This window comes from Pteronotus mesoamericanus, unplaced genomic scaffold, assembly GCF_021234165.1.
Source record: "Pteronotus mesoamericanus isolate MK-2021 breed Mesoamerican mustached bat unplaced genomic scaffold, CSHL_Meso_final contig_50, whole genome shotgun sequence".
Lineage (NCBI taxonomy): Eukaryota > Metazoa > Chordata > Mammalia > Chiroptera > Mormoopidae > Pteronotus > Pteronotus mesoamericanus.
The window spans coordinates 27,463,708-27,482,736 of NW_026555186.1; the positions used below are offsets into that span (position 1 = coordinate 27,463,708).

General features: G+C 33.8%; 1 protein-coding gene across 2 annotated transcripts in view; it reads right to left on the minus strand.

Annotated features, from left to right (window-relative positions):
• FAM169A (family with sequence similarity 169 member A) overlaps positions 1–18,701 on the minus strand; it is a 34,583-nt gene extending 15,882 nt beyond the window's left edge. Inside the window, exons 1-5 of one of the 2 annotated variants that reach the window (XM_054578253.1) lie at positions 18,570–18,701; positions 17,402–17,501; positions 17,009–17,094; positions 14,805–14,976; positions 2,332–2,511 (exon numbers count right to left, since the gene is read on the minus strand). In XM_054578253.1, coding sequence (XP_054434228.1) covers positions 2,332–2,511; positions 14,805–14,976; positions 17,009–17,094; positions 17,402–17,501; positions 18,570–18,701 — 670 coding nt within the window. Of the gene's footprint in view, positions 1–2,331; positions 2,512–14,804; positions 14,977–17,008; positions 17,095–17,401; positions 17,502–18,569 lie in introns of those variants that run through there. The other variant, XM_054578255.1, reaches the window with a different exon arrangement.
• Between the last annotated feature and the right edge of the window lie 328 nt (positions 18,702–19,029).

Sequence of the window (19,029 nt, forward strand, 5' to 3'; positions counted from 1 at the left end):
CTAAAACAGTAAAAAATACCTAATAACAAGTCTGAGGTTCAAAGGGAGTACTTAAAAAAAGGTTACTCAAATTCAAAGTCCTAATTCAGATGTGTCTAGCCAGAGTCACAATCAGAAAAAGAGAACTCTTACACTCACACTATTTAGCTAAGTGATACAGGTTATGTGCCCACAAGAAAGAACACCCATCAACTAAGCAGCATTGGCTATTGGAGATTTCTTTCATTTACTGACACTTTACATGCAGCACTGAGACATTCACCCTTGCCATATAAGTCTTTTAAATCTTAAGCTTTACTAATACCCTCTCGGTAGACCCTTACCCATGTTAAATGTCTCCAAACTATTTTAACATTCTTTTCCTCAGAGAATCTTTTGACAGCCATTTATTGAGCATGCTCAGAGAAGAGCCAGATTGAGGGCTGTTACAGAAAAAAAATATTTATAGAATTTATCCACAAAAATCCAGAGTGAAAAACGGTGTTAAAATAAAAACCTAAAGAAACATAATGTAAGGTATAAAGTAGTTAAATAGCATAAGAACACTACAAGTAGAGCACTACAACATTTGGAGAAGAAAAGATAAACTTTTGCTGGGCAGAGGTCAAGCAAGGCTTTCAGTCTGGGCCCTAACAAAGGGGTAGATTCTGGGAAATCAAGAAAATTAACTACAGAGTTGTGACAAGCTTAATAATGTGGCTGGGTACAAAATTTCTATATATATATATCTCAATACCCATCGTGTATATAATTAACCACCAGTTAGAAGAAATAATGAAAGAATATACCACATTTACAATGGTAAAAAATAAAATAAAATTCTTAAAAATACTCATTTTTCTGTAAAGTAAACTTTAAGAATTGTTTGGAGAAAATGTGAATGCTAACTAATTTGAACAAAATCATACAATTATACATATTATACATACAGTTATAATATTGTTGGATAGAAATAAATAATCTCGAAAGTGGGTTAGGAAGTCCACATAAGAAAATAGATAAGCAAAGTCAGACATATTAAATGAAAAGAAGACTAGTCTTTCCAGATCTTCAAAAGCTAAAATAAATGAAACAGTGAGCAATTGGAACTTAAAAGAAAAAAATTAATAGAAATAAGATGAAAAGTATATACAAATATAAATACACAAAAATTTAATTTATTACACATTAATAAATTGGATTAGCAAAGTTCTTCTTAAAAGGGACAGATAATAAATACAAGATTGCAGGTCATATGGCTACTGTCATAACTAACCAACTCTGACATTTTAGTGTAAAAGAAGCCATAAACAATATGTAAGTGAATGAGCATGGCTGTGTTCCAATAAATCTTTATTTATTAAAAAAGTTAACAGGCCAGTAGACCACAGTTTACTGACTCCTGATATAGACACAAATGCAAATCAAACCTATAAGAGGCCATTCTGCACCCACTAGAGTAATTATTATAAAAAAGGCAGATAATTAACAAGTGTTGGCGAGGATGTGAAGAAATCATGACCTTCATACATTGTTTATGGGACTGTAAAATGATGCAGTTGCTTTGGAAAAGAGTTTGGCAATTCCTCAAAATGTTAAACACAGAGTCACCATATGACCCAACAATTTCATCCAAATGGTATATAAGTATATACAAGAGAAATGTCCACACAAAAACCACATGAATGTTCATAGCAGCATTATTCGTAATAGCTAAAATGTAGAAACAACTTAGAAGTCCATCAGTTGATGATGGATAAACAAAATGTGGCATATCCATACAATGGAATGTTATTCAGCCATTAAAAGGAATGAAGCACTGATTCATACTAGCACACAGATGAATCTTGAAAACATTTATGCAAAATGAAAGAAGCTATACACAAAGGGCTTATAATATAATCAAATCACTAGTCCATTTATATGAAATGTCCAGAACAAGTAAATCTGAAGAGAAAGAAAATAGATTAGTGGTTGCTAGGAAATGGTGAAATGGGGGAATGGAAAGTGACTGCTAGTTGGTACAGTTTCTTTTGGGGACGATGAGAATGTTCTGGAACTAAAGAGTGGTTATGGTTGCACAGTTATGAATACACTAACCATCACTGAGTTGTACACTTTAAGAGGGTGAATTTTATGGTCTGTAAATTATAGTTCAATTTTTTTAAGCTACCATACCTCCCAGAAAAGCCATATACGTGAGATAAGGACATACTTGCAAAAGCTAAGTCCTAGGGTGCCAAAGAATCAAAATTTATTTAATATTGATATATGCACATTTAAAATATTCTGCAGATACAAGTCAGAAGTGACACTGAGACAAATATAACATTTCTAACTTTATCCATTTACCTGTGTACATTACAGAGGACAGTGGATACCGCAAACCAAGTGCATCTTCTGCAAAGGAATCAACGAAGTCCTCCAGCATATGAAGCCCAAAATCTTTGCCTCGATATTTCTTTCTTATAAACATTGTATCAAGAACTGGCAGTTGGTAGCTTTGGGTACGAAATGAGGTACACATGCTTCCTGTAATCATAAAAACAGAAAGACATAATTTTTCACATTAAAAGATCATTTTTGTATATACTTTTAGAAAGCATGTGTGAATAGTCTTTCTAAAAATGGCTAGTTTTTTCAATGGACAAAAAAAAAAAAAAAGGTGCTATAATAAAACTAACCAAAAAGTAACTTCACAGGGTAATCTGATCATATATTCCAACTAGGAAGCTCGTAGTGCACAGTCACATCCCAGGCACATAACTTCTTTAGTAAAAGGTCTAACTTTGCTTTAAGCAAGCCCTATCCATTGTTTCTGTGCATCTTCATTAACATACCTTTTTTTAAAGAAATATGCTTATTGATTTTAGAGAGAGAGGAAGGAAGGAAAAAGAGAAACACTGATAAGAAAGAGAAACATGGCTGATTGCCTCCCATATGCACCCTGACCAGGGATCACCCCAGCCAGGGATCGAACCTGCCCTGACTGGGAATTGAACCCCAAACCTTTCGGTGAACAGGATGAAGCTCCAAGCAACTGAGCCACGCCCGCAAGGGCAATAACATACACATACTTTTAAAATGCCTCATTTTGAGAATCTTTGGGAGCCTAACTACCCACAAAAGTGAACATAATCTGAACTATCCTATAATCCAATTTCCACCAGGCTTTCTCCCATCTTCTTTTAATCTTCCTTACATCACCTTCTGAGTTCTAAATGCATAAAAGAAGCTGAAAACTGTCATCCAGGGAAGCATTATCTTCTGCTGAGATCTTGCTCCCCTGTACTGTTGTCAGTTTGGCTCAAATAAACTGTTATAAAAATAATTCTCTACAGGTTGGGGCATTTCTGATAGCAACATTTACTACATCAAGAAGAATGTTTAAGAAATGTATACATTTTATAATATAAAATGCTTTCCAACTGCTATTACACATCATAATGTATACATATGATAATGAGTAGAGCTATGTATTTAATGTTTGCCAACTACACCATCTATTACAAGACTAATAACTATGACCATTTTACGAGCTATATATTTGACTATGCATCACTGTCTATAGATTTGTACAACTCTAAAACTAATCAACTATTACATTTTCAAATTAAAAGAGTATTTGATGATTGTACTTAGTTAACAATACACAAAGTAATTCCAACTTCAGTACCTGAACATTCACCTTTTCCCTTTACTTTTTCCCTAGTGAGTACAGTCTCATTTTTATCTACTTAATGATGACAAAGAAGTGAATTAGTTCTCTTAATTTTTAAAGACTCTGAATTAGGACTAATTAGAAACATTTGTCTTAGAAATGGCTAAGCCAACAATCTTTCTGTTGTCAATTTAATTTTCAAAATATCCTGTATGTTTAAGGTTCAATGGAAAAAATAATTTGAGATAGTATTTAAATATACCACTCTTTATTACATAGCTGTATTGATTTATCTTTTATGAACCTTGAATGGGGTCCTGACCCTCCAAATAAATGTCTTAGGTCCTTTAATATGTCTTATGATAGTTTAGAAGTTGAGGACAATATGGTGGGGCATCCCATTTTCAATTAATTTTAGTAATAATTCATAATTAGTTATCAGTCAATACGGTATTCTTTTTGTACCTGAAATAATCTATTTTTCTGTCAGATTATTCATGATTTTGAACAATTCTAATAATGTACCAAATTTTGCCAGGTATAATGCACACTTTTTGCCCAGAATTTTGAGGGAAAAATAAGGATGCACATTATACATGGGTAGTACCTGAAACACCTTGCATCTGTTCTTCTGTTTTGTCATTGATACATAAAATTTCTTGTACCATATGTTCAAGAATAAATGCTAAAATCCCTTTATTATACCAAAAAACAAGTACCTAAATATAAAAAGTTGAATTAAAAAATTAAAAGATTTTTTTCCTGAAAGTTTAGGCCAAAAACATGGGTGCACATTATACATGGCAAAAATGCTTTAATTTAAGGAAGAAACAAAATTTCAGGTACCTGCCAAATTGGCTTACATCATTTGATGAGTTGGTTGATACAACAAAACTTTTTTTAGTTCAACCAAGTAATTTGAATTACTTGTGATCAGGTTGGAGAATTTCAACAACTTTTTGCAATGGTCTCCATGACTATCAGCTAATTTAAATTTAGAATAGGTAAACACAGCTGTATATAATTGCTGACATTCAGTTGCGATATTTCTAAGGGTCAAAGTATCTTATATAGTGACTACAGTCAATGATATTATGTTGCATACTTGACATTTGCTACAAAGGTCAATCTTAAAATGTTATCACCACAGGAAAAAGAGGAAAAAAATTAGCTTGATTTTGGCGACTACTTCTCAATGTATATCAAATCCTAAAGTTGTACACCTTAAATATATACAACTTTTCATTGTTAATTATACTCAATAAAGCTGAAATAAATTTCCTGTACGAACCTAATAGTCTCACCAATAAGCTGTGACCATATTAGCTTTAAATGCCTTGAAATCAGGGTTTTCTAATAGTTACAGATAGTAGTGGTTATGAAATTAAAAGAGACATTACTTAAGTAGTAGGGACAAAGCAAAAATGAAGAGAAAGCACCACCTAGTTCTAGCTCTCAATACGAAGTCTGAGGATCTATGGCTATTTACCATGATGACTGCTTCAGGCTCCTTACAAAAGAATACTAATTATATAAAGGAAATTTCCCACAAATTTATTTTCTTCTGTTTTCACACAAACATTCCTCCTCGTAGAGAAAAGGTAATTACCAGCATCTAACAGTGTTAAAGTCATCAATTTATGGCACTATTCAATATATAGCATATTTATAAAGTTAAAAGTTTTGGTACTATTTACTCACAATACACAGGGTGAGGCAAGAGTCGGTTTACAGTTGTTCATATGGAAAATAATATAATAATTAAAGAATAAGCTTTTATATTTTGTGTACTCAAAACTGTAAACCTACTTTTGCCCCACCCTGTACATATTCATTTTAAAAAAACTATGCTGATTCTCTTCCTTTGCCTACACCTTAAATATTTATACTTTGTGTAAGGGTTATTCAAAGGCAATCAAATAAAAGACAGAAAAACCGCCACATTACCAGAGTTTTGGATATATAAACAGCTATAGACAATAGCACAATTACCTAGTATAGCAAAACCACAACTACTTACTACCTTAGGTGAAGTTTTCATTATATTAAATTAATTAAATGATATTAAATTTAGCATTGGACACGATCTCTGAATATTTGTATTTCTCAAAGTTCCATCTTTGACCACCTTCTCTTTCTATATGCTCTCTCTACATTAATTTTACCTCCTCCCAAGCCATCTACCATTTATCCAAATGCTGATGACCACTAATCTTTAATTTCTGTGATGCTTGAGACTTGCTCCAAGATCAAGAACAGAAGAACTCATATAAACATAATAAAAACCACAGGATCAATTCAATAGATGGAGAAAATGCATTTGATAAAATCCAACACCTTTCATGATAAAAAAATACTCAATGTCCTTAACCTGATAAAGAGAGCTATTAAAAACCCGTAGCTAACAACACACTTAATGGTGAAAGACTGGATGTTTCCCTCCACAAATAGGAACAAGACAAAATGTTCACTCTTACCACCTCTATTCAAAATGGTACTGGAGGTCTGACCCAGGGTAATTAGCCAAAAAAAGAAAAACAAGGCATCAGGTTGGAAAGAAAGAAGTAAAGTTATTTTCAGAGATGACATGATCTTATATATAGAAAACCTCAAGGAATCCACTAAAAAATTATTAAAGCTAGTAACAAGAGTTTATCAAGGCTGCAGGATCAATACACAAAAATCAACTCTATTTCTATACAGTTGCAATGGACAATCTGAAAATGAAATTAAGATAATTCCATTTACAATAGCATAAATAGGTAGTAAGATTCATAGAGGAGTAAATTTAACAAAAGAAATGCGAAACTTGTATACTGAAACACTGTTAAAAGAAATTAAGGACTACCTTAATAAATGAAAAAACATCCCATGTTCACGGGTCAGAATATTTAACATTGTTAAGATGTCAATATTCCCCAAGCTGACCTACAGATTCAAAATCCCAGGTGGGTTTTTTTGTGGAAATTGAGAAGGTAATCCAAAAATTGATATGGAAATACAAAGGACTACAAGAGGAACTCAGGTTCCTTCTGTCTTGTGGCTTCCCCATCCCTTAGGTCCTCAGAATCCTTTCCATACAGCAAATTAGGGGGAAAAAATGTATCTTAACTTCTTTGACCTGATGTCATATGTATCATTTATTTCACTACTTTTGGGAGAACTAATCACACAGCCTCACCCAGTTGTGCAAGTGACTAGAAAAATATAGTCTGATTGGTCAGCTGCTGGCCAAAGGCTAGAATATAGAAGAGGAAGCACAAACATTTGGTGAACAGCTACAAGCCTCCAATAACTTTCCCCCTTCTTTTATCTCCCTACAGATTAACACTTCCTTTTTAACTTAGTATATATGCTGTGGAAGTGGGCACACTTCCTTTTTAACTTTCAGGAAATCAAATGATCACATCTCAGCAAGTAGTGCCTTTTGTTGGCAGACTCCCTCCAGTTATGTCTGGTTACCTTATGCTGGTTTTTGGTAACTTAGAGTCTCACACCAATATTCACAAACACACATACTCACTTTATACAATAGTTTTGACTGATTTTTCCCACATATTTAAAAATATGTTTTCTGTGGTCTACATAAATATCCACACGTCCCCCATGTGGTCCAACTTACATTTCTAACTATGTACTATTCCTACTTATACGTCCCACAGGCATACTGACCTTTACACACATCTAACTGAACTCAAGTACTACCAAATCCACTCCTTCTGCATTCCCAACCTTAGTTAACAGCTTCCCACCTAAGCACCCAAGCCAAAACCCTCAACGTTCATCACTGGTTACTCCCTTTCCCTCCCAACACACAGACAGTAGAGTCACCACACAAAAATCTCCCTCAAATCTGTTTCCTTCTCTATCCCTGCTACCTGGAGTACTAAAATAGCTCTTTCAATTGACCTCAGAATACAATTTCCCTACCCATCACCAAGAGCTACAAAAATTATCTCCCTAATATATTTAATCACGTTACCTCTACATAAAGTTTCCTTGCCAATAAAATACCAAAGCTTAGTACGGCATTGAAGACCCTTCACAAGTGAATCTCCACCCTCCCCTTGTCCCATTCCACAATCCCTATACTCCCGCCAACTCAGTCACAGGGGTTTTCGAAATACACTTTCATGACTCTGTGATTTCTTTCATATATTTACATTTCACTCATGTATTTAGTACAAACGTTCCTTTCTCTTCCCCTCTTCTTTGCCTGACATCCTACTTATACTTCAAAGGCACTTTTAAATATCACTTTCTCAGTGACACCTTCTTCAAGGCAAAATTAACGGCTTCATTCTTCAATGACTACTATGTTGAAACCTCAAATATAGTACTTATCAAACTGAATTACGATTAGTTGTTGACTGACGAGTTTTCTCTATCACCTTCAAGATTTTTGGTGCTTTGAGGCCTGAAGAAATGACCTCCATTTCTGTGTCTCCACTGAGTATGGTGTCAGCACTATCTCCCCAATTCACGGGTCAGAATACTTAACATTGTTAAGATATCAATACTCCCCAAATTGACCTACAGATTCAAAATCCCAGGTTGGTTTTTTTGCAGAAATTGAGAAGGTAATCCTTAGAAAGCATGTGCTTTTTTAGATGGCTAGAACTTCACCAGAAAACAAAGTAGCCACCTCATTTCCCAATGACACATTTCAGGTAGCTAGAGTGTAGTGTGGGGCTCCCCCACACCTTCACTCATTACCTGCAAAAATGGTTACCCCTAGATAGACTCAAGGCCCTAAAATATAACCTCAATCCTTCTCCAATAGAAACTTCTGCTATATTTTGCTTTTAGCTATACTAGCAATACTTACCATTTTATATCAGCTATGTTTTCCTTAAAATAATCTTAGGGCCAGAAATCTGATTTTTAGTGACCAGAAAGCAAGTGCTGTGTCCAAAAAAGGATAGAAGATTATAGATAACCACTCAGTATAATAATCTCAAAGTCGTAAGAAAAGTTGACTAGCAAATGAAGAGGAGGGAAAAAAATGTTCCCATTATAAATCATTTCAAATGGACATTATAAAATTATCGGTAAAAAATTTCTCCTAGTATCAATCATAAATCCCTTTGGTAGTTAGTCAACAAACTGATTTATAGTAGGTGTTGACTGTGCTTTCCCAAAATATGGGTCTTCAAATTGGATCAAGGTGGTTCCAGTTAAAGCCAAATAATAACAGACGTTTCCAAAATAGCAACTAACAACAGTATCCTCAATTCTTTTTTTTTTCCTTGTATTGATTCTAGAGAGAGTTGGGAAGGCAGGGAGAAAGAGAGGGAAACAATCATCGATGTGGGAGAGAAACACTAGCTGCCTCCTGCACATACCCCAACCAGGAACTGAATCTGCAACCCAGGCTTGTGCCCTGACCAGGAATCAAACCGCTGACCTTTTGGTTTGCGGGACGACGCTCAACCAACTGAGCCACAGTGGCTAGGGCCTCAATGTTGTCTCTTTCTCTCAGTTTATCTACATGAAAATGTGATACCTGTTTTATACAAATTTTTATCTTTTGTATTTCCTGACATAAGACAAACATTTACAAAACTTCCACTGAATTAACAAGTGGGTTTCTCATTTTATTTTGTTTTTCATAATGTATAAGCTTTTTTTCATTAGCAGTTTTGTAGTTAGAACAGCTCTTTTGACAGGTTGACCTGATCAATACAGCTCCCACAAGGATTTATAAAGTTCAGTTAGTTTTGTGACAGACATTAATAAGAAGACTCTAGGAACAGTTCCATATTTTAAAATGCTCAGTGCTTGTTTTTAACCAAAGTTTTATGTGTACATTGTTTACAATACAACAGCTCTATATGACCTGTTGGGAAAAAAGTAGTCCTGTGACTGTCTCCCTGATCCAAACACACAAATGCACTCTCTATTCCCCAGAAACCACCACTTTGAAAACGTTTTAACAATTTTTGGTTTTGACCTCCACATCTCTTAATAACTTACTACTTCTTGATTTTTCCACGTTATCCATAATCAACTGACGTTCCAGTATGGAAAATGAGAATTTAGCTCTTACATACACTCACATACCCTAATCCCAACTCCACCATACGCACATTTCTTAGACATGCTCCCTAGCATTACCCTGATATAGTAATTCATAATTTTGATTAGATCAATTTTCCATGTTTACATTATGACTATACTTTTGACAACTAAGCCATGCAGTAAAATTATTTATCTTTTCCTGCACTACTTTTTGACTTGCCCTAATAACGGTTTGTCACTATTTATTATTGACCTCTGATCCCGAAAGTCTCCCATAACTACAAATCTTTTAAGTTTAAACACATCAGGTATTCAATATTCTTGAATCAATGCCCCAGAACTTTCTGACCTGTTACAATACAGAAAGGTCAATATCAAAAAAGTGTAGTCGAGAACTTTTTCTAATGATGCAATTGTTCTATATATACTCTGTTCAATGTGGTAGCCATTAGCCACATTGTAAGTGGTTACTGAACACTAACAAACCAGCTAAAAATTCAATTAATTTTTAACTTTATTTAATTTAAATTTTCATTTAAATAGCCAATTAGAACTAGCGACTACCAATCTGAACAGAAGTTCCCTGGAACTACTACTTAACTATAATTTTGGGATCTACCTCCTTAGTTTCTTGATCTGTCATCTTCCTTTCTGGATCTACTTCTTTATTTTAGGAGAGCATAAACTCTACTTACTGACTTCCTGAAAAATGATGCATGAGAGATCATTTTCAAAAATTAACCATCTAAAAATTTCCTTCTTTTACTCTAACTTCACTGATCATTTGAGCACAGAATTACCCTGGAAATCATGTTCAGTGTTACTGTAATAGAATCACTCTGATTCTTGATCCTTTGTATAAATTGTTCATTCGCTGAGGCTTACAAAGTTCATAGTAACCTGAAAGTTCGTAATACTCCATCTCAATGTTGGTTTATTGCAATTTATCGTGATGGATGCTCAATGGGCCCTTTTAAACTAGAAATGCATGTTGTGCAGTTCTGAGAAATTCTCTTTATTTAGTTCTCTTTAATGATTTCTTCCCCTCCAGCTTCTCTGTCTTCTCCTTCTGAAACATCTGTTATTCAGACCATTCCTCTAATTTTTATCTTTCCTTTCCTATTTTCCATGGGTTAATTGTTGCTATTGTTGCTCTCCTTTGTGATCAATTTTCTCAACTTCTAATACATCATTTCATGAATGTACTACTCTCACCTTCCAAAAACTGAGTTGTTTTATTTTGTGTTTGCGTTGTTTGCCTCTTCCAAAATGTTTTTATTCTGTTTTGTTTTGATCTGCATCTTTCATATCAGTAGCTTTCCCTAAGATGTTTATAGTTAGGAATGAGATTAAAAAGCCAATTAGAAGCTCTGTGCACATGGTGGTAATTGCTAACAACGAGATTCACAGAGGGATGATATAGCTAAAACCTTTCCCAGGGATACCACCTACACTGGTATTTTTAGAATTTTTTTATTGGCCAAGTTAAATATCTTAAAGGAAATTTTTTTGCTCACATAGCCATTAAATAATTTTGAAACACATGATAACATCTCAAATTTTCATTTTAAGTTTCAATAATTACAAAGGTTATAATCTCTAGCATAGTAACTTGTTAAAAAATTTATTTTTAAAATAATTTTAGACTCAGAAAAATTGCAAAAATATAGAGAGTCCCCATATACCCTGCACCCAGCTTCCCCTCATGTTAACATCTCAAAGAGCCAAAGTACTGTTACCAAAATCAGGAAATCAATACTGATAAAATGTCATTAACTAAACTATAGACCTCATACCAATTTTACCAGGTTCTCCACTGATGTCCTTTTTCTGTTTCAGGATCCAATCCCAGACTCCTCAATTTATTTTAATGTCTCCCTAATTTCTGGCCTTTGATAATTCCTCCATCTTTTCCTGCCTTTCATGATCTCAATACTTTTCAAGGTTACTGATTAGTCATATTGTAAAATAATCTTCAACTTGGCTTTTTCTAATGTTTTCTCATGATAAAATTGAGGTTATGTATTTTGGGCAAAAATACCACAGATAATCATGTTATGCCCTTCTCAGTACGTCATAGACCTGTGGTCCATGATATTAATGTCTTATTCCTGGTGATGTTAACTATGATCAGTTTAGTTAGCATGACATCTGCCAGGATTCTCTATGTAAATTTACTATTTTTCTCTTTGCAGTTAACAAACAAAACTAACTTAAGGGAAAAAAACCCTATTAAATCAATCTTTTAAATGTATCAAAAGGACCCTGAAAACTATTATCAATTTCATAACTGTCATCATCCATTGAACACTTATTCCTTAACTACTGAATTAATCATTGTTTAACACTTAAAACTTTTACATTGTTCCATTTTCTCCTTGAATTTCGGTTTCTATTAAATTTATTCTACATAAAATATATCTTTATACTTGGAAGTTTATTGATTATCCAATCAGTATTCTCTGTAAAAACACATCTGTATATAAGTGTAAAATTTTTAAATTTCTTTTGACCATAGGTTCTAAGGATCAACCCAAAAGAAATCCTGAATTATTGTTGTAATTAATTGGAGTACATGATGGATCAAAACACATGTATATTCCACATTTGAAAAACTAATTATTGAGCAAAAAATAAAATTTTACTGAAAATACAGCTCTTAATGAAACAAGGGGCTTATCTTTTTTAGTTATGTGTCCACAAATATTATTTACTACCAGAATAAAACAAGGTTCAGCATTAATCCTGTTCCTGTTTCTTTTATTTTTATAGATAAAATTGCTTAATAACTGAAGACCAGAAAATCTTTTGATAGAGTGATGTTACTCCATCTATGAACTCTCTATACCAGATATCACACAATAACCTAGTGTAAAAAACTGTTTTTAATAATCGGACATCTATGTAACCCAAAAAACAAACAGTAAGTCCTTCACAGTGATCTTTTACTTGAGGCAAAATAAGAATTTATAGAGTTTCTTGAATTTCACTGTACTGCAATAAGATTTAACCTCAAAAACAAAGCATCCTTTTATGTATCAAGGATATTTTTATATCTCAACTGTTATGCCCATACACTGATTTGCTATTTAATTAAAAAAGCATAAATAATTGATTGCGTAAGGCTTTCATTCAACTAGGACTTTATTTTACGAAGATTTTATCTTTTTGCTGGTACAGCTTTTTTCCTGATATGTAAGGAATACTTCTGTCACAAAGTGTTTTAGTATTTGTTTTGGACTATTTTCCCAAAATATTTTATGTCTGGGTTTCCTTTGTTTAAAAAAAAAAAAATTCCAGGCTAATTAAATTAACGGTTACTGATTCAAAGGCTAGTATAAGCTCACCTAAGTCCACTGTTATCTAAGAGACAAAAGCCAGAGCATACAGCGGGGAAGAAAAAAAATTGGCAAAGAAGTATCTAAGGTACAAAAAATGGCAGAAAAGTAGCACTTGGAAGCTCCAGGATGTAAAACTGAGTTAACTACCAGAACAAGCAAAAGGAAAGGCCAGGTCTCAAAGGAGAAGAAGAGCTCCAAATGAACATGAAACAAAGAGGAATACACTCCTGGAATCAAATACTGATCAGAAATACTAAAAGGGGAATGCTATGCCCTTTAACTGTGTGCCTTTAATCTAAAGCAATATCTAAATAAAAAAGTAAAAACTAGTGTATTCTCAAAATATCTATGCTAGTTTCCAATAGGAAACGACCCTGGAGCCAGTAGGAAAAGCAAAAAAGCCTCCAATTCCCATAGGAATTATCTTGCATAAAATAAAGCATAAAGAAATTGAACAACACCGCAGCCCTAAACTTACTAAAACATTTTAAAAACAACAAAGTGATGCCTTTTATACAATGCAAAAGTAAACTTCCATTTAACAAACAATATTATTCTGCCCCTGTATAACAGTATCTTTCTGGAGTTATTGATTATATTTCAAATTTATAAAAGAATAAACAGACTATTAAAGGAGAAACAAACTACTAAATATCAAAATCATTTTATATTCTAGATCACAATTTTTTATTCTTGAGAAAAAGTGACCTTCCTTTTACTGACTATATGTATAGTCTCATTATAAATGTGTACTAATTATGTGATTAAGGTATTGGTCACAACTGTTCTTCAAACCAGTAGTGAATCTGAGATGACCTTCACACGGGATCTGACCAGAAGAGCTAAGTTGGGAAGGTTTAAAGTGCAAAAAAAGACAGAAAAATGAGGTGGGTGTTTGATGTGAAAGGCCTTTTGGTCAAAGTTCAGAACAGGACCAACTTTGTTATTTAGTTATTTATACACATGGAGTAGGCAAGTTAGATCTTTCGGGCTCCAGTATATCTAGAGAGCAAATGAATAGGAAAACAGGTAAAACAAGGTGAAACTGTACCACTCTCTTCAGAGTACGGTCTTAGGGTAGAAAATCCAAACTTTAGAAGATTCACAATTTCAAAGCTGGTTGGATTCTCTAAACATACATTAAATTTAAAGTACTTTGTTTTTCATGGTAATTAGTAAAGCTGCCTTTAATGTCAGGCTAAATCAGCTGCACTAAACAGAAAAGGGCTATGCATTTGATCCACAAGTAAACAAGAGTTTGAAGGGAGCCAGTAATAGTGATGGCAGAATCACAGTAAAAAACCTTTTAGGGGTGCCCAACCTTTTGGCAACTCTGGGCCACATTGGAAGAAGAAGAGTTGTCTTGGGCCACACATTAAATACATTTCAACACATAATCGGACACACAAAAAAAAACTCATAACGTTTTAAGTAAATTTATGATTTTGTGTTGGGCCACATTCACAGCCATCCTCGGCTGCATGCGGCCCAAGCCGCAGGCTGGACACCCCTGCCAGGTTTAAATAAAGGGAAGGACATAGGAGAAGATGGACAAATTTGAGGCTCTCTCTCCACACATATGGAGACATCTTCCGTTCTGTCAAATACTTTTCATTTTGTTTTTCAAAAGACCTTCCTAATAATCCTCACTTTTATTGAATGACAGAATGAAAATATTCCAAAAAATACTAAGTAAAATTACCTCAATTTGCACTCAAGATTCATTTAAAAGGGATATTGATACAGTTGGGGTCTGAAAAGGTTTCCATTATAGACAGTTTAAATAACTTTTAAAGACTCACCTGTAGGCTTAACTGAATAAAACCCAATGGCCTCTCCTTTCTTCCACAGAATCTTAGCATAATCAGTACTGCTATGACACAGGAATGGGATCTCATTTCTCTCCATTTCCTGTTTTCTATAAATAATTCGATTCAGAACATACAGAACCACTCTCTCCCCAAGAGTTCTCACCTACAAAGAGAGTCAAACACCAGGCACAACAGTTATAATATGCATCAATTCGGAGATGCTATTTACCTTGCTCCCTGTTTCATACCTCATACTGGCATTCAAAGAACTTTGAATACATTCATAATTATTTGTAAACATTTTATTATCACAAAGATAAGGCTAATCATTCATGCTAATAACAACCCATTTCTATACACACACATTATGCATGAACGCTACCTCTCAGCAAAAGTCTGAAACAGGCAAAGCAAGTTTCCAGTGCACCAATCCCCAGCACCTCCTCTTTAGCATTCAGTGTTTTATTTCTACTTCCAGTTGCCCAAATGAGGGGTCTCAACCACCCCAAATACTGCCTCCACCACCTCTACTCCTTCAACCCTTTTCCACCCCATTTCAGCTTTCACATTGGAAAAAGAGAGAGAAAAAGGCTTCGTGCTATCTATCCCTTGAAGACTTAAAGAACAATTACCTCATTCGATGAGCAAAGCCATAACAACGCTCCTGGGAAAGGAATCTGTCACATCTTTTCCAGGTAAAGTGTTCATTTAACAGTTGTGTTTCTGTTGTCTAACTATAAAGAACACATTCCTGCCCTCCAACCACCACAAACACACATGTACACCCCTCTGCCAGACCAGATGAGTGATGCTAGTGACACTGGGGAAGTCTAGTGAAAACATACGTGGGGCAATCCCAAAACGGAAACTGAGTTCCACTTTTTACAATGCAGGGCTACATGGTCACAAGGAGCCCCCCCTTACCAACTTTCTCACATCAAAGAATGGGGTTTTCCCAACAGACATTTTTCACTGCTAAAAACAAGGGTTCTATCTATAAAGTCTCTTTTCTCCAAAGTCTCCTTAAAGAAAAACAAGAGTGTCCTCTAATTAGGTATGTGGAAAGAGAAACCATTAACCATATACACACTGCTCCCAGAATCGTCCCTAGTAGGAAACCTCCAGTACCAAACAACACATGAAATGACAAAGCTCTTTAGCTTACAAGGCAACCCATTTTCCCTTTAACAGCTCTGATCAGCATAAAATTCTCCCTCATACTGAGCTAAAGTCTATTTCCAAAGATACGCTTTGATATCTGGAGCCACACAGCCTACAAATATCTGAAGTCAGACATAACAGTCCCCCAAATTTCATACCAATGCTAAACAACTGAAGGAAAAGACTACTCTAATGCAACTTGGGGTACTTTTACTTTTGCCATTGCAGTTCTCTTCCTTGAAAATTGCTCCAGATCCCTAATATCTGTTTTCATGATGGGTATACAGATACTACAGATATAAACAGTGAAGGTATTGCTAAGACAACAGGGCTCTTCTGCATAAACTTAGGGCTTTTAAATTAGCACTTTTGTTTACATTAATTTACTTCTAATTAACTAATGTCCACTCTTTTTTATGTGTCTTGCTGTTTTAGTTTGGTTTTCATGGTTTACATGATGTAGTTAATTTTTTGAACCCATGGATACTATTTTACATTTATCCCCATTTATTTTCATTATGTTAGATCCTTCCTTTTTGTTTCTTAATTCTGCCTTTCACAGACTGGGTCTCCCATTTAGCAATGCAGCATGCAGAATTGGTATTCATGCCATTTATGTCTTCCCCTAAGTAACTGACAGAACAGTGACCAGGACAGGAAAAAAACACCAAGTTTCTCTGCTGAGAACCTCCTGAAATGGCCCTACTGATAAACAAGTTTCCTGGTCAGTGTCTCCTAGAGACAGAGAACCTAAGCAACCACACACAGAGAGAACTAGCTTTTTCTCTACCCAATAAGAAAATCAGAAACTGAAGGTGATATGGGTAACTACATTTCAAATAACCCAGAGGTATTCATTCTTCCTCATCCAATTCTAATATACACTTAGAACAATGAAACTCGGGGTTTAATATAAACTTGTCATAGTAAAATGGAAGAAAAGACCTCAATAACTTCAAAAACTACCACTGTAATGGGAAACAAACTTGTCAAACGGCCTAAGAAAGACTTTCAAATTTACAAGATCTTATTACCTGCTTAAGCCCCTCTCTAGAAGGAACAGATGTTTTCACAATATCATCAATAGCCCACCATTGATCAGCAAGGTAAAATGCCACAGCTAAAATAGAATAAATGATTATTAACATTTAAGTCTTAAAGTATATAATATTACTATTCGTTAAGGTTTTTTATACTCTTAAGTAAATCCATGCTTTATAATATACAATGTAGCACCATTTATACACCATTTTTATTTTACTAATTAAGTATTTAATTATAAGCAATTAAGAATTGTATTTTCTTAAAGTTATAGTTTGACACAAGTTTTCTTTTTTAAAATCCCTTCATGTAGCTATCTTTTATTAAATTTCTAATTGTTTGGAGAAAAAAACTCCTTAATTTTAAAGATTAAGCAAAAAAGAGACCTGTGAGTGAGTCCTCAGGTGAAAAAAGAGCAAGAATTTTCTGGGTCTGATCTCCACCATAAAGAGGTACAAAGCCTACATTTGACAGGCTAATAGGAATCTGAAATGACAATTGATTAAAGATTAGTGAGCAGTCTGTTAAGAAAATATAGGACAAAAACACCATGATTCTACCAAAATATTAACTTACCGTCCATTAATGCTAATTATATAACTTCATTTCAAAGAAGATATTTCTAGTCTCAAAATAAAAGTAAATTAGAATATCCTTTTGTGGAATTTTATTATCTTGGGGGGGGAATGAATGTTTACTTCAGTAAATAATACTGTGCTTTAGCTATAAGTCTAAGTAAAAACAAAAGAAAGGTATGGTCCACAAAGTCATTAAAAAACAGCTGTAGTTTATCATCTGTTATTTAGACAATGGGGGGAAGGGGGGTTCTATTTTCTAGTAAAAGACACCAAACAGGTAAATATTTTCCTAATTTTTGAGATACATACTTTAAAATTTCTCTGCCTTCATTAATCCAACACTAATTCCCCAACTACAGACAATATTACAATTTAGAGAAGTATAAAATATTGGTACTTGAAGAGACTTTAAAGAATCCTTTATATAAATATAATTTTCCAGAAGAAAAATATTCTGGACTTTTAGGCCTAGAGAGGTTAAGAGAATTTACTTACCATCAGACTCACATGGGAATTCTAATGATTCCAAATCTAATGATCTATTATACTATATCACAGCTTACTAATTTGAAATTCTGATTTTAATATTTTAGAAAAGGGAAGAGTTGAGACACAGAAATGTGTGATTTAATCTTTTGCTGATTTTTTATTTAAAAATATTTTAATATCACAAATTCTAAATCTAAAGAAAATTTGAGTTAGCTCAAATATGATAACCAGTCTTAGCAAAATTGGTACACCACTTAATCTTAAAAGCACAACACAAATATTAAGCAATAACCTGTAGTTTTGTTTTAAAACCTGATCATGCTGTTGTACTAACCAATCAATATTTATCCATTTAACTTATGTCTGCTGATACACATTTCAAAAATGATTAGTTAATACATTAAAATGATTTAAAAAATAAAAGGATATTAATTTCATGTATACATTCAACTGAAAAGATTGATAAAATCACTGCAGAACCTCTTACCGTAATATTGAGAAGAGAAAAACACTCAGGGTTTTCAGGGTCCCCACACCTTAGATCTGACATATAATCTTCAGCAGAATTTTCCAATTCCTCGTGAGTGCAATTATCCAGCATATCCACAGGGAATGCCATCCTCTTTAACAAACAACATGGGACAAAATGTTTCAGAATGTGAAATGCTATCTTCCCTTTCTCATAGAAAAAACTTACTGTATTTTTTCCACATTTTATTTTAAGGAGAGGCCTTTTTCACTTTGACAAGTCAAACTACAACTTGGCCTGCTGATTTAACAATGTATGTCAGAAAGAAAAATTTTAAACATTATTCATTTGAATTAAAAATGAAAAATAAAATAGGAACTAATGGTGAGTCTTTAAATTATATAAATACATTTATACAAGTATGGGATGTTAAGTATTTGCATATAAACACACACACATAAATATATCCTCATATACT